Source organism: Mauremys reevesii, linkage group 2 (genome assembly GCF_016161935.1).
Source record: "Mauremys reevesii isolate NIE-2019 linkage group 2, ASM1616193v1, whole genome shotgun sequence".
Taxonomy (NCBI): domain Eukaryota; kingdom Metazoa; phylum Chordata; order Testudines; family Geoemydidae; genus Mauremys; species Mauremys reevesii.
The window spans coordinates 13,827,301-13,843,744 of record NC_052624.1 but is presented as its reverse complement, the minus strand read 5'-3'; the positions used below and the strand labels follow the sequence as shown (position 1 = coordinate 13,843,744).

Genomic DNA, 16,444 nt, shown 5'->3' with positions numbered 1-16,444 from the left:
AATTCTTGCCAGTATTTTTTTTTCCTGTTAGAAAATTATTCCTCCCTGGAATGAACACTGTCATGTGAAAGAGTTCATTGCTACACTACTGAAAGTGTCTTACTTAAATATTAACAGGCGTTCTAAAGGTGAAAGACAAATGGGATTTTCTAGAGCACAACATAGCGTGACCTCTTTACCAACATCCCTGGGGGACTTATCACTGAGTGATAAAAAGACAAGTCAGTATATCGTATACTATATATGCAATAAGAATAGAAAAATAGCTGGAAACTCACCACTAGGTTTCCTATCACCATGACGAGCAAGAAGACTAGAAGGCATAGTGGTTTATCAGCTACCACCATACAACTCCACATGGTCTCAATCCATTCTCCACACAGAATTCGGAATATAATAAGGAATGAGTGGAAAAAATCCATAAAATGCCAACGTGGATTGCAATCGTAACTTATTTTACAGCGATTTTCAGCATATTTTCCCCCAAAAAGTTGCATTCCTACCACGGCGAAAATAAAGACTATGATCGCCAGAACCAGGGTGAGGTTACCCAGGGCACCCACTGAGTTACCAATGATTTTAATGAGGGTATTTAAAGTTGGCCAGGATTTTGCCAGCTTGAAGACTCTCAGCTGTGTAAAAAATAAAACATAGCATGAGATAACAGAAGATTAGATATTCCTCACATTGCATGTTTAAAAATGGTTAAAAACATTATATATACATTTTAAATTATTCAAACACTGTGAAATGTAGGGTATTTTAAAGTCTATATATGATCAATGCAATATAGACATACTGATTTGCATATGTGTTATATCACTATCCCCTGCTCTTTATCTGTTTGTGTCTTTTTGCTCCAGGGTAATGACTGTTTCTTATCTATCTTTATAGAGCCCAGCCCAATAAGGCCCCAATCCTGGTTGTTGTCTTTGCATACTTCCATAACATAAATGATTATTATTACCCCTACTAGTAATTTATTACCAACTTGTAATTTGACTGTCTCAGGAAATAATCTTGGGGGACAGCATATTGGCAGATTTCATTCTTCCAATATTTCCATGTCTCCTGGAAACAAAACTTTAATAACCTTCCTGATTAACCTAATTTGTACTTGATTTTCATTTACAAAAATCAAATTTTTATATGCAAATGGCCTAAATTTTAGACCCACAACTCCAAGTTACTAGGAGTTATGGATGTTCAGCACCTCTAGAAACCAGGCCAAGTACCTATCTTGAGTTTTTTATCTCATCCATCACCATAATATACAAGGCACATAACCAGAAAAACTCCTTAAGCATATGCTTAATTTTGAACATGTGAATAGTCCTATTGATGCCAAAGTTTTCTAGCTAAAAAAAATACTGATATATATTATATGGATAGATAAACCAGTCACCTCTCTAAAACTCAGGCTAGTAGATGTGCCTAGCCATTATATAATATAAATAATGCCTATTATATTACAATTTTTCTCCATCTCCAGCTCTGCTTCTTCTTTCTCAGGGTCTCTGCTTTTGCTTTTCATTCTGTTCATTCTCTGCTCCAGCTTTCACTATATATTAATGTTGGGGTATTTTTCTACCTCATTCACTACATATGTTTTTAACCATCTCCGAGTAAAATACAAATGCCGTATTAGTTTCAGTCAAATCCAAATGGGTTTGAAATCTGGCAAAATGTCTTTATCATTTCTAGTACTGAGGGTTTACAAATTAATTTTCCTTGCACTGAATGGGGGGCACTGACATCCTCTCTATTATATTCATGCAAAAGGTTTTATGAGATTGAATCAGTATGATACATTACCAGTCTGAAAGAACGTAAAACTGATAGGGTTCTTCCTCCTTTTTTGCCTGTACCTCTAGGTATACCCAATTCAATTAAGCTTATGGTGACAATTATGCTGTCAAAAATATTCCAGCGTTGCTGAAAATAGTAATAGGGATCTAGAGCAATGATTTTCAAGACCATTTCTGCAGTAAAAATGCCAGTAAAGACCTGTGACAAAGAAACAGTAAGTAATGTCAGCCAAAAGGGTACCATAAGTACATCTTCTCTCTAGACAACCTTCCTTTAAATATAGTAGCATAGCTATAGATAGGTCAATGAAATCTGAACAGCAGATCCTACTTTTATCATGTAATCATATAATGCATTGTCATAAAAATTCTAAGCTTTTCTGCTGCATTCTAAAGGATGTTTAGAATGTCTGAAAACAAAAAGTAACATCTGGGAACCCCATATCCCTGAACAAACAAACAAACAAACAAACAAACAAACAAACAAACAAACAAACAAACAAACAAAAGCTTTCTTTCCTATAACCATTCTTTGTTGGTAGAAATATCTATAAATTCATTCTTCATATAGAATGTGAGAATTCACTTACCATGTTGCCTACGCAAAGCATGTATTTAAATTTGCGTGTCATGTTATAGTGCTCTAGTGCCATGAAGATAGTATTCATCACAATGCAAAGAGTGATAGCGAGGTCAGTAAATGGATCCGTTACTAAAATTGTTATTTTGTTCTTGATTCTCAACCATAGTGGACAACAGTCCCATACAAGATACTTTAGGGCAAAATCTTTCAAGCACGGAGGGCATTTCTGTTGTGATTCTTCAAGTTCTTAATGACAAACAAACAAACAAAAGCAATAACCTGGTAATCAGTGCTGAGCCAAGTGGCAAAAGAAGAACTGCAACTAATGAAAGCACAGAAAAAAATCCCAAACTCCATCACTTCACAAGTGATCAGGGAACTCTTCTTGATACTTTCTGAAATCACTCATTTTCTATAGAAGGCACTCCCTCACTCTGCAATCATTTTAAAGATCTTTCCTAGACCAGCAAATTAGTATTTAAACTCATTCTCTTCAGATAAGGTCTGATGCAAAACCCACTGAACTTCAGCAGGCTTTGGATAAGGCCTTTGTTCGTCAGACATACACTTCTACTGTCAACACCATTAGAAAATATGACTGGGGTAAAACCTTGCTCCAGATGCACCAAGGAATATAAAACTACTTAAAAACTACTTTTGTGCTTTCTCCCCCACTTACATGTCATAAATCTTGTTTACAACATCACCAATGATCATGCTGCATGCAATAAATAGCTCTGGGATTGATTAATGCTGAAGTGAAATGCCTGTACTACCAGGGCTGGCTCTGGGCACCAGCAAAGCAAGCAGGTGCTTGGGGCGGCACATTTGCAGGGGTGGCAAGGATCCGCATGGGAGCTGAGAAGCAACAGGGGGCCCTGGGAACTGTAGTTCCTTGGTTAGCTCCCTGCCTATAGAGCCAGACCTGGAGCAGGGAAAGAACTACATTTCCCAGCATTCCCTTGGCAGCAATCAAAGGAAAGAGAGTGGGAGGGAGTGAGGTAGCTGGGACCTCATGCTGCAGCTTGCTGTGAATGGAGAGCTCACTGCTAGAGCAGGGTGGCACTGTGAACAGGGGAACAAATATGACCAAGGAGTAGAAGGCTTTGGCCCAGATATCCCCTTGAGAAGACATCCCCAGACTGGATTAGGGATACTGGTGTGACCTCACCTTGCAGCCCCCAAAGAAAGAATTAGGTGGACTAAATGGACAGTGCACCTCTCTATCTGAAGCCTAGCAAGGGAGGTATGTGGATCCCACTAGAATTTAAAATGAAAAGTAAGGGAAGGGAGGCTCTACTAGAGGACCTGGGCAGCTTTAGATACAGTACCAGGCACATAGGAGGATTTCCACTTCTGAGCCATGGAAGCAGAAATTAACATTTCCTTTCCAGATTTATCTAATATTCAGAAAAGAAATCTAGCATCTGCCTTCCAGATTTGAACACCCTCCAAATTCAGGAGTGCTCAAACTCAATTTGGGCAGCTGTTACTTCATTTCTCCCAAATCAAATATACTGATCCACTGTAACTTGCTGTAGAAAAAGTAGGATAAAATTGAGCAAGAAATGCTTCCCAGTGGTTTTTAGGACTGGAATTGCTATTTTCAACAGCCATTGCCTTTTTGTTAGTTTTATTTGTTTAAAAGGAAGACAGTGATATTGCATTGGCAAATTCCCCATAGAAACAAAGAGTGGAACAAAAGAATAATAAAGGCACCTCAATTTTTCCTCATTTATGTAGGACAGTCTTATAATATGCATCCAGATATCATCCAATCACACAAAACTGAAAATTGTTCCACTGTACTGCAGTTCTGTAACCATATGGGAACCAATCCTGTCTGTGTTCTGTGCACATCAAAAATTCCTGCTGAATGACCCGCACTGGGAGTGAGTTACCAGTGACCCAGGGCTGGGGTGGCAGGGGGTGTGGGTGGGAGGGGGGAGAGCCCAGGGCTGGGGCAGCAGGAGGGTGCAAGGTGGGGAGCCCAGGGCTGGAGTGGGGGGCAGCCAAAATTTGTTTTTGCTTGGAGCAGCAAAAGACCTAGAGCCGGCCCTGTGTACTACACTTAAATTTTGATTAGATCCACTTCACCTGATATCACACCTGAATCTTAGGAAAGTTTTAGATTCACTTAAAGCCAAATCTCACTAGAGGCAAAACTAAGTACATACACATAGGTAACATTTATTAGGCTCCAAATTGTCAGTGGATCTGGACAATGCTGGATGAAACTGTACGTAAGGTTAACAGCTATTTTCAAAGATCTGAGGGTGATGAAAAAAGTGGTGTGATTCTTCCATCTGGTGTATAGCATTCATTTTGACTAAAACAATGTAATTTACATTGTTTTGGGGAAGACTAGGCATCAAGTGTATTACCTCTGCAGCAAATGATCATTCTGGATATTCATGTACTATTTATAGTAGTAGCTGACAGCCTGTGCTGTTGCATAGATGTAATTCGTAAAATCGTGTATGTAAAAAAAGATGAAAATGGCTGAGAACTTAAAAACTAGACAGTGACAGACAGATTAGAAGGATAAAACCATAGATGCGGGAACTAGAGTTTACAGTTTGGTTGAATGGCTCTCAGCATGCCCACTATACAAATTGTTCCAGCACCCCTGGGTGAAAGGCCGTACAAGCAACCTAGAGACGCTGCTGTTGAACAAAGTATGCCAGGGAAGGGACAGGTTGTGACTGTTGCTTTGCAGGTACTGCTTCAAATTTTCACCTCTCCCAACGCTTTTGTTAATGTTATTTATTTACTATTTCCGATAACCTATCAAAAAGTGATTTAAAAGACTGGCAGAACAATGGAGGGAATATAATGCCTCATGTAGTGGGGGAGAGACACTATATTTCAAGTTCTTGCTAATGCTACAGTATGACAACTAACAAAGAATGGGTACAAAATTGTTACAGATACACTCAGCCCAGTCAGTTGGAAATTACTCCTAAAATCCAGGCTACCTCTCTTATCTCCACATCTGTTTTTTTCATATAGCCTAAATAGCCCTTACCACATTTCAAATCTCTGTTCAAAGAATGGGGGGCATTAAATAAAAGGTCACCAGAATTTTTTAACATGGGCAAAACAAAAGGTTTTTTTCCCAACCTTTCTTTTTTTTCAGAAATGGCTAAACTGTTACAGCTGAAATTTTCCAAAATTGATCAGTCTGAGGTAGACACCCAGCATATAAGATTTCAGCCCAAAAGATTAATGTTTGGCAAAGTTATAAGCAGCTGGAACAGAACCTTATAATGAGACGTGTCAGGTAACCTAAATAATAGGTGACACTAGCAGACCCATCTATAATTATGTATAAAAACTAAATTAAAAGAATTTTAAGATGGCAAAGTCAAGCACTGAAAAGTCTGGAAACGACAGAATTAATTTTGCCTGGGCAATCTTTATTTGGCTCCCTTGAGCATGTGCCTATGATAATCTTTCCCAATATCCCAGCCTACGGCAAAGTCAAGACTAGAACTCAGCTCTCTTGTATTCAGCTCCAGGGCCTTAAACATGAAAGAACGTCATTTCTCCTTCTGCGACCCCTATCTCATTCACTGTCCATCCTGTGCACTGAATGAGGTGAGAGTCCTTTAGATTAAAAGTCTGATCATGTAATTAGACTGTTTTATAACACATATTCACAAGGGAGCCAAATTAAGGCTGCAGAGGCAACATTAATTCTGGAATTTGCTGACTATGGCATCTACAAAGGCTCCATTAACAACTTTAAATTTTTTACTGTTGACATTTTGATGACATTCTGATCTTTCACATCAACACATGATTAGATTTGAATTAAAAAATGATGAGAAATCACTTACCCTCCAGGACACTGGTAATGATACTGATTGCACTTGCTGCCCTTTGTCTTTGAAGTGGCTCATTAAAATAATCCACTGACAAACGATGGCCCAAATACATCTTGCTCGCCTCATCACATAAAGGGCTCTGCTTAAAGAAGTAAACATGGTTAGTAAAATATCATAAAACAACATGAAGTAACAGGCAGATGGGGTAGCTGAGGAGGTTAATATGAATGAAGACATGCAGTGAAATAAATGGGTCTCTTCTGCAGGAAATAGCCATTTAGAATGAGATGTAAAATGAAGGCTCTAATCCCTTGTGGCCATTCATGTTCCCAGGGTATTTGCATTCCAGTCTTCTGCACAAATTTCAGTTTGGTTAAAGAGATTCTGCCTATCTACAATTCCTCTTTTATTGAGCCTTCTGAATTTCCTATCCTGAATTTATCTGTAGTGTTTCTGCACATCATGAAACACCTGGCATGTTACACACGTGCCCAAGCAGATAGTCTATGCTATAATATTCTATTAATTTTGTTATCCTGACCTCCCTCTCCTCCCTTCTCTTCATGGATTTGGGTTGGAATCATATACAAATTTAATGGGTTTGTATGCTTTCAACCAGGGCTAGATAAATGCAATGATCACCCATAAGTCCTAACATTTTGCACATTTTTCCCACTCCCTATCTTCTAAACTCTTTTATCCTAGAGAAGGATCAACAGGTTGCAGGGAGTCTCCCATTGTGCATATATAATTTTCTTTTTAAAGCACCAACTCTTCTCAGCCCTTTTTATTGCTTCTCCCTACGTCCTGCCTATTCGTCTCATCCCCACTGGGAAAATTTTCACGCACTCTCCAAACTTTCTGAAATCCCACATCAAACTTTTTTTAAAAGATCCAAAATCTAACACACATCCATGTACAGTGCAGCTTTTTGCTTTAGTACACTAAGAGATTATTTTAAATGGTTATATAACAGGCAGAGTACAATTTTCAAACCATCATAAATTCTCCAAACAAAAGTGGATTTTCATCAGAATACCAAGGATCACTTATTTTTACTAAGGAGCATTTTCATGCCAAATTATATCTTTCTATTGCAAACCATTTCAGCACAAGAGCTGCTCAAAAAAGATCACAAGAATTATTTTTCATATTCAAAAATGGCTGAACTCATATTGCTCAAATTTTTCACCACTTAGCAGAGACGAGACCTAGAAATTTTCAGGTGCCTGAAAAGTAAGTTTGCAAAAGTTCTGAACAGGTGAAAAAGGCAGTTTAGAATGGAAATACTTCAACCACTTTAACAACACTTGTCAGTAGCATGAGAGCTATGTTAAACTCATGTGGCCACTTTCAATGCCATTTAAATCAGTGAAGTTGTATCTTCTTATTCAAGTGATGAATTTGGTCGATGATGCTCACACTGGTTCAGATTCTGTTCTCAACTTCACTGGAGTTACTCCAGATTTAAAATAGTGTAATAGAGAGCAGATTTTCTTCAACAGGTCCTGCCCTACTGTGTTTTTGTAGATGTTCAATATGTTAAAGTACATAAAGAAACCACAGAAAACCTTTTGCTTCTGGAGGAAAACATAATATGAAGTACATGTTTTTAAAATAGCACTTTTCTTACCAAATCACTTATTCTAGGGTTTTCCATAACTGTGGGGAGCAATAACCCTTCAGGAGCAGGTGGTTCTAGACTGTATGCCCTGGTGCTTCCTCCTCCCATTAATGAAACCACGCCATTGTAACCATCTGTGCTGTTGCACTTGCCATTTTGCATGCAGTTTGGAGTAGCAGGGTAAGAACTATGGCTCATTTGACTTTGCACACTCGATAGTCTTCCAGTCCGTGCAACCAACAGTGACCCACGCTGGATTTCATTTTCCCCAGCACTGCTGATCTCATCAGAACCAAAATCAGCTTTGGAGCCAACGTCTCTGCCAGATATCTGGAAATTGAATATGCTTCCATGGCTGAGCCTGCGCTTCATTTGATTTGCACTGGCACCATAAGTAAGACCAAGAAGAGCCTAAAAGTCCCAAAAAAGGAAAAAGGGGGAAATGGCACATCAAGCAATACATTTCTTGGGAATGATAAAGATTTTGAGTTCTCCCATCAACCATGGACAATCCATAAGTCCCACTATATTTCAAGTTACTCAAAAAGGATTTAATTTAGATTTTGAATGACAGTTATTGAAATCCTATCAGCTGAAGCAGGAATCTCTGGTAATCCTTGTAACTTCATTTCACTAAATATTGATTTTATTTTTGCAAAAGACTGCTTATGGAATGTTAATTGAATTCTAGTTCCAGTGCAGTCTTGTTTCATTTCCTAATACTACAGGAAATGCTTTTTTTATTTATATTTTTAAATGTTCATTAAACTACTTCTCTTACAGAAAATTCTGCAATGAAGGCTGACACTTCACTTTCATTATACCTTCTCTTTCACACATAACTTTCTCAAAAGTTTCTTTTGCACTGTAACATTATATGCTTCCTTCCTACCCCAAAAGAGATTTTTTTTAAAGACTGAAGAAGTGGATGTTAGCTTATATCTACAAATACATCCTACTGTTTCTTAATGGGGTTTTATTTGTGCTTTTGAGCAATTCTTGAATTTACACAATGAATTACCGACTTTCGTTGATCATCACTGGACTGTGATTTGGGAATTTTTTGATCTTCCCCATAATCTTCTATCCCTAAGGACTTATTTTTCTTTCTTCTGTTGCTTCTATCTTTGACTTCTTTTGAGGGTAAAGGAGAGATTTCAAAAGAGCAAAGTGACATATCATTTCCTTTATCAGCCAATGCCTAAAATTAAACAAACAAAACCATAGCTGATATTATAGTTGCACAATTAGCATCTCAGTAAGGGAAAAGATTGCTGTGCTCTGTAATTCTTTCTTGTTAACAATTATCATTTCATATAGATGGTTAAAATACCAACATTCCTTGCTTTTGGTGCAAGCAGGAATTAGGAAGGATTTCCCCCTCCACATAGAGCACTGAACGAGTAGTTACATGCTGCGTGTTTATGTGCAAACAGGTAATAGTCCCTATCAGAGACAAAATATAACAGTCTGGACTATTCACATGGTTCAACTTCCATTGTTGTATACTTAGTACATATTTGCTTACTTTAAAAATACTCAATTTTTAACCTGATTCTGCATAATCTATCCACTTCCCAATATGAGGGCTTAAACACTTGAAAATCACAATTTGTAAGTTTTCAGTGATATTTTTCTATACAAGAATTCTGCTCTCTAGGTGCTTGATCCATTGAAGTCAACTAGAGTCTTTTCATTTACATCAGTGGCCTTTGGATCTAACTCTAAAGCAGTCAAAGAACAAAATTATTGTATATTTCAATACCCAGCCTACTCACAAGCATAGAACAGCACAGCAGAGGAATATAAAAATGTTCATGTGTTTCATGTGTCTCATGTGGAAACTATAGATTGGTGGAATTTTAGACATACTTTATAATATCAATTTGCTTACAGTACCATGGACTAATGTTATGTTCTGCTGTTCACTCCTCACAGCTACAATTTACCAACAAACAAGAAATCATTCCTATTAGTCTAGGCAGCAGTCTGATTACTTTGAATAAGATAGTAGTTGGCACCTCTTCTCATCAGTGACCATGGAGTCATTGTTTATACACACTCAAAGATAAGGAGTGACTGATAAATTTCACTATCAATATTGTATACTGTAGGTGGAGAGTGCCAAACATTAACAAGGGAACAGTTCATGGACCTCTTGCTCTTTTTTTAACTGTTCCATGGCTTCCCAAAACTTCCTTTCCTTTGCCTCAGTTTCAGCAATAGTAGCTTTGTTCTGCTCTTCGTATGACATTGCTACTACAGCCAGGATCAAGTTGACCAGATAAAATGAGCCCAGAAAGATGACCACCATAAAAAAGAGCATGTAGATCTTCCCAGAAGCTCTGAGAGTCTGTAAGCACAAAGTACACACTACAGTAAGAAGTCTGAAATGACATTTCATGTCTAATTAGATTAATTAATATCAAAAAGCACATTGAAGATGTAAAGCACTATATGAAAGTAGTAAATATTATTCTAAAATATTTTTAAAAGCTTGGTCACATATCCATATTCCTGAATAAAATGCTTGGAAAGAACCTTAATTGAACCCTGCCCTCTGCTCCCTCTCCTACTTCCTGTACCACTTCAAATAAGCCCTAATGACCTTCCTGATGGTGGCCAGTAGAGCTCAGTTTGGGTGAACAGAAAGGGAGCTGCACATCTGAGGGGAAGGCTCTGTTGTGCTACTGGAGCAGTGCACGGTGACATCTCAGTCCCCTTCTGCTGCACTACGCTCCCTGGGACAGCAGCGCATTAGGGTTAGTTTAAAGGGCTGTGGAAGCATTCTGTTGTCCCCTTGCAGAAAGTCTGGCAAACACCACAGTACAAAGAGGCTATGCTCTTACCAAACAGCAAATAGGAAGAGGTGCGAGTCAGACTCAGAGATGCAAGGCTCTGTATTATGTTGCCAGTCCCTCTTGTGCTCCCCCTTTTTATGGATATGGATGTCGCATATTTTGAATTTTTCCTCTGGGCTAGTAAAGTTTTCTGCTTTGTAGTTATTAACCCATCAGACATCAATCTATGAAGTGTTTTTTGTGAGCTGTTTAATTTCCCTGTCAAAATTCTTAACTGAAAGCTCAGTATGGTGACTTAGCTGTAGTTTTCCCAACGTCACTTATTCTGTGACTTGCACCCATCATTTCATAAAAACAAAAACAGTTACTAACCTGTACAATAACTTTTGGTTGTTGTGCACATACACATTCCACTAGATTCTACTAAAGTCAGAGACATACTCATTTCACCTAGTGCGCCAGAGCCGGAGACTTCTGCCACCAATACCACTAGGTGGTGCGTGCACCCCTCTCTCCTCATGCTATCAGGCAAGGGCATAAAAAGGGAAGACTGCTACCTCCCTCTCTGTTCCTTCCTACTGCCATAAGTTAAGTCCGAAGTCACAAGGAAAGTGGAAGGTTCGTGGAATGTGTGTGTGTCAAACACATCTCAAAGAACAACTACTACTGTAATGGTAAGTAACCATTTTTTCTCCTTTGAGTGACTGTGTACATATACATTCCACTATGGGCGACTCATCACTAGTTCTCTCACAGGTAGAGGGACTTTGGATCATTTGAAGAGCAACTATGGCACCGTCTTCATGTGGCATCATCACAAGAGGCTTGAGTGATGGTGTAATGAGTAGAGAAGACATGCACAAGCATGTTGCTGCCTTGCATACATCAGCTATTGCAGAATTGCTCATAAAAGGGGAGTGAGTCATTATTCTCATGGAAGAGGGACTTCAGAGTTTGATACAGTCAGAAAACTAATGGGGGATTGTAAGCATGTGGACCCATCCCTGCGGTGCCTCCTGCTGGTCTCTCAGGGAATTAGCTTGATTTCCAGCTCCGGAGCTCCCTCTGCAGGCCGGTGATCCACTACTGTTTGGCCCCCATGTCCCTCCCTGGACCCCGGTGCCCCTTTCCATTGGTGTGCTGCCCCCTGGCAGTAACCCCTTTCTCTCAGTCTTAGGGTCTCCCCTCCCCAGGGAACCCCCACCCACTATCCCCACCTCACCTCAGTATAAGGCTACTGCCAGCCATCATCTAGCCCCCATGCCCTGGGGCAGATGGCAGTATCAGCCTACTCATCACTGGCAAGGTTGGGTTTCGACCTGCTGCCTTTGCCTACCCCTGGGCTGCCCTCTGCAACCCTCAGTACCTGTTGGTCTTATGCTAGGCCGCAGCCTGGGGCTTTCCGTGCTGGAGCTCCCCAGCTCCTCTGCCTTTCCCCATCCCTGCTCCACTCAGGTACCCTGTCTCTAGTTCCCTGCAGCCAGGTCCTTCTCCCTCTACAGGCAGAGGGAGACTGTTTGGGCTCCTGGCTCACAGCCTTTTTATACAGGCCAGCTGTTGCCTGATTGGGGCATAGCCCAGCTGCAGCTGCTTCCTCAATCAGCTCAGCTTTTAGAGCTGCAGCCCTCTCCAGGGCTGCTTTTTAAACCCCTCAGGGCAGGAGCGGGTAACCACCCCGCTACAGGGATTTACTGAGATGACACTGATTGACCCTACGTTCTTTCAGCATAGGCCACAAAGAGTCTGGGGGAAGATCTGAAGGGTCTAGTGTGGTACAAGTAAAATGCCTGGACTCTACAAACCTCCAAGATATGGAGTGCTTCTTCAGCCACAGACAAATGAGGTTTTGAGAAAAACCCAGAATGGTTTGGTTCAGATGGATGGCTGACACTACATTAGGCATAAACTTAGGATGTGGCCTAAGGGACACCTTCCTTATGAAAGACTGTGAAAGGCGGTTCAGCTAGGAGAGCTTGATGTTCCAAAACCCTCCTTGAGAAAGTGATTACAACCAAAAATGCCATCTTCATAGACAACATAGGTTGTCATTCTTATAGGCTCAAAAGTGGCTCCCATGAGTTTAAATCCCATACAGATACAGAAGGTGGTACAGGAGTGTACATGTTGGTTAGGCCTTTCAAAACCAAGATGCAAGAGGGTAGGAAAAGTTTGAAAAAAAAATGTACTGTCAGAGGTAATGCCAAAATAGAGGCCAGGTGATCTCTCACAGATCAATTTAAGAGGCCTGATGATTTCAGGTGCAGAACATAGTCCACTACATGTGTACCTTATGTGTGATGGGGTGATAAACTGCGAGAATGAGCCCAAATGAAAACCTATTCCAGTTTGATGCATATGTGGCTCTCGTGGACTCCTTTGTGCCACTCACCAAGATGGCCTCTCTTGGGAGCACAATTTCTCATGAGTGTTCAACCAGAGATCATCCACACAGTAAGATGAGGAAATTCAAGGTTTGAATTTAGGGACTTCCCCTAGTTCTGGGACAGAAGATCCTTGAGTAGTGATAAGTTACTGGCAATCAGATGAACAGTCGATGTAGAGCAGTGAACTAATATTGACTTGGCCACACCGGTGCAATACAGATTAATAATGCTTTGTCTTATTTCAGCTTCCTCTCAGAGAGATAGGAACTGGGGGAGAATGAATATATTAGGTGACTGGATTAGGAAAGGAGACAAGCGTTTTTGATGGAACCTGGGCTGTGGCCCACGCTGGAACAAAATCGGATGCCTTTGTTATTCAGATTTTCAAAAGAACATAAGAATGGACATACTGGGTCAGACCAATGGTCCATCTAGCCCAGTATCCTGTCTTCTGACAGTGGCTGGTGTCAGATTCTTCATAGAGAATGAACAGGACAATTTATCAAGTGATACCATCCCCTGTCATCCAGGCCCAGCTTCTGACAGTCAAAGGTTTAAGAACACCCAGAGCATGAGGCTGCATCCCTGACCTCCTGGCTAATAGCCATTGATTAACCTATTCTCCATGAATTTATCTAATTCTATTTTTAACCCAGTTATACTTTTGGCCTTCACAAAATCCAATGGCAGCAAGTTCCACAGGCTGAGTGTGCAATTCGGAAGAGGATTGGGATATTCTCCAGGGAGATTTAGATGACCTTGTAAACTGGAGTATTAGTAACAGGATGAAATTTGGGGACGCACCAGTTGGAAGTAACGGAGAGGAGAAAGACCTAGAGTCCTCTGGATTGATCGAGGATGACTATGAGTAGGCAATGTGATGTGGCCGTTAAAAGCTAAATGCGGTCTTGGGATGCATTAGGCGAGGTATTTCTAGTAGGATAAGGAGGGTGTAGTCCGTTATATATATAGGCGCGAGACCTCATTCATTTTGGTGTGTGTGTTGGTTTCTCCCATGTTTTAAGAAGGATGAATTCAAACTAGAACAGGTACAAAGAAGGGCCACTAGAATGATCCGAGGAATGGAAGGCCTTTCGTGAAAGGAGACTTGAGGAGCTCGGTTTTTTTTTTTAAACCAAAGAAGGAAGAGGAGGAGGAGGATTGCACTCTTTTTATATATATATAATAAATAGGGGAAGGGGAAGAGGGATTTTTTTCAGCTCAGTGCTAATGTGACACGAGACACAAACGGATATAAATTGTCAGTCAGGAAATTCAGGCTTGAAATTAGACGGTGGTTTCTAACCATCAGAGAGTGCAAATACTGGAACAGCCACCGAGGGAAAACAGTGGGAGGGAGGACATGACTGACTTAAAGATAGCTAGATAAGTTTATGGAGGAGATGGTATGATAGGATAACGGGCTTAGTCATAGGTCAATTAAGTGCCACACTGCTAAAATAGTACAATGGGTCATGGTATGATATAACCTTTTCCAGAGGTTTTTGGCTGAGTCTTGCCGCCATGCTCTGGGTTCAGCTGACCGCCATATTTGGGGTCGGGAAGGAATTTTCCAGGGAAGATTGGGGGCAATGGCCTGGTTTTTTTTCCTCTTCCCATCAGGGCAGGGGGGCTTGCCAGGGAGTGGTGTGATCGTGTTATGTGGCCTGCATCTTGCAGGAGGTCAGACTAGATGATCATAATGGTCCCTTCTGATCTTGAATTCTATGATTCTATGATTCTATGATTGTCTGAAGAAGTACTTCCTTATGTTTATTTTAAACATGCTGCCTACTAATTTCATTGGATGGACCCTGGTTCTTGTGTTATGTGAAGGGGTAAATAACACTTCCTTATTCACTTTCTCCAAACCATTCATGATTTTTTTAGACCTCTATCATATCACCCTTAGTTATCTTTCTAACAGTCCTAGTCTTTTTAATCTCTCTTCTTGTGTTATGTGAAAGGGTAAATAATACTTACATTATGGTTGCTATTTCTGAGTGTTTCAGCTATATTCACTTCTTGGACCAGATCCTTTGCATGACTTAAGACTAAATCAAGAATTGCCTCTCCCTTTCTGAGTTCCAGGACTAGCTGCTCCAAGTGGTCGTTAATGATGTCTAGACATTTTATATCTGCACTCTGTCTTGAGGTGACATGTTCTCAGTTGCAAACCCTTCTAAGGGAATCTCCCAGCATGTTTCTCATAGCGGGAAGGTGAAAGGCTTTCAGGAAAACATTGTGACGAACATACAAATTCCATAGAAGGATAGCCTTCTGGCACCGTTGAGACTCTCTTGCACCTGGCCAGCTTGTTCAGGTAAAACATGGCAGTGAAGTTGTCTGTGAGGATCTGTACTATCTGGTTCTGAATGGCAGGCATAAATATCTGGCAGGCCCACCAACTAGCTCCAGCACATTTATGTGGAGGGAAACTTCCTGAGGTGACCAAAGACCTTGTGCCTGAAGTTGACTAAGATGCCTCCCCCATCTGTTACCAGGTTCTGGGGCCAGAAACAGAATTGCTTTGCACTAATTTTGTGGATCCAACCATCAGTCCAGAAACTAGAACATTCAAGCAGGTATGGAAATCTGCATGTCCAGAGGATGCCTGGAAGGGTGATATACTGAATGAAGCCAGGCCTGCAAACAGTAAAGGTGACATCTGGCATGTAGAGGTACGTACATACACAAGGTCATGTGACCCAGGAGCTGAAGGCAGGCACACGCTGCTGTTGTTGGATTGAATTTGAGGTTTTGGGAAAGGAAGGCTATAGTGTGGTGCCTCTCCTTTAGGAGTTAAGCCATGGCAGTGAGGCAAACTCACAGCTGGACCAGGGCTGGTCACTCAGCTATGACTCACCCCTACAGAATAACCTGAAGTGACATATCTCTCAGGCATGCTTCAGCAGCTTATCCTTGGGCAGGGTCCAAGTCAGATGAGCCCAGGCACTCCAACTGCCAAAGCCGTAAGTTCATCTGTCCAATAGCACCACTCAGCTAGGGACCCTCCTGCTGCCTTGCTGTATGTCAGATTTCCCAGGCTTTCAGACTACCCTGGATCTTGTCCCTATTCCAGCCCCAGCTTTGCCCAGGTCTTCTTCCAGCCCACTCCCACCTTGTCTGTTCCCTATTCTGACCCTGCTCCAGCCCTGTTCCTGACCTGCTTCAGCCATGCACCCTCCTCCTGACCCCCAGACCCTTGGACTGATTCTAGCCTTTAGCCTGTTTTCAAACTCTGATGATCCTGATTTGGCTTTTCTATGGACTCTGGTCCTGGTTCTGACCCCAAGCCTTTCCCCGGACCCCAGTTTCAGCACTGCCCTCAGCCTGGTCCTGGCTGTCCATCCAACTTTGACCCCTAGTACTTCTTCCTGGGCACCACTCCAACCACGAGGCCTGACCACCTAG

The 16,444-nt window shown here is 41.1% G+C and overlaps 1 protein-coding gene across 12 annotated transcripts in view; it reads right to left on the bottom strand.

Annotated features, from left to right (window-relative positions):
- LOC120397525 (sodium channel protein type 5 subunit alpha-like) overlaps window positions 1-16,444 on the bottom strand; it is a 96,140-nt gene that overhangs the window by 57,568 nt on the left and 22,128 nt on the right. For all 12 annotated transcript variants that reach the window (XM_039523475.1, XM_039523478.1, XM_039523474.1 and 9 more), the window contains 7 exons: window positions 10,001-10,198; window positions 8,867-9,046; window positions 7,855-8,256; window positions 6,234-6,360; window positions 2,399-2,637; window positions 1,816-2,007; window positions 279-632 (listed from right to left, as the gene is read on the bottom strand). In XM_039523475.1, the coding sequence (XP_039379409.1) occupies window positions 279-632; window positions 1,816-2,007; window positions 2,399-2,637; window positions 6,234-6,360; window positions 7,855-8,256; window positions 8,867-9,046; window positions 10,001-10,198 (1,692 nt within the window). The remainder of the gene's footprint in view (window positions 1-278; window positions 633-1,815; window positions 2,008-2,398; window positions 2,638-6,233; window positions 6,361-7,854; window positions 8,257-8,866; window positions 9,047-10,000; window positions 10,199-16,444) is intronic.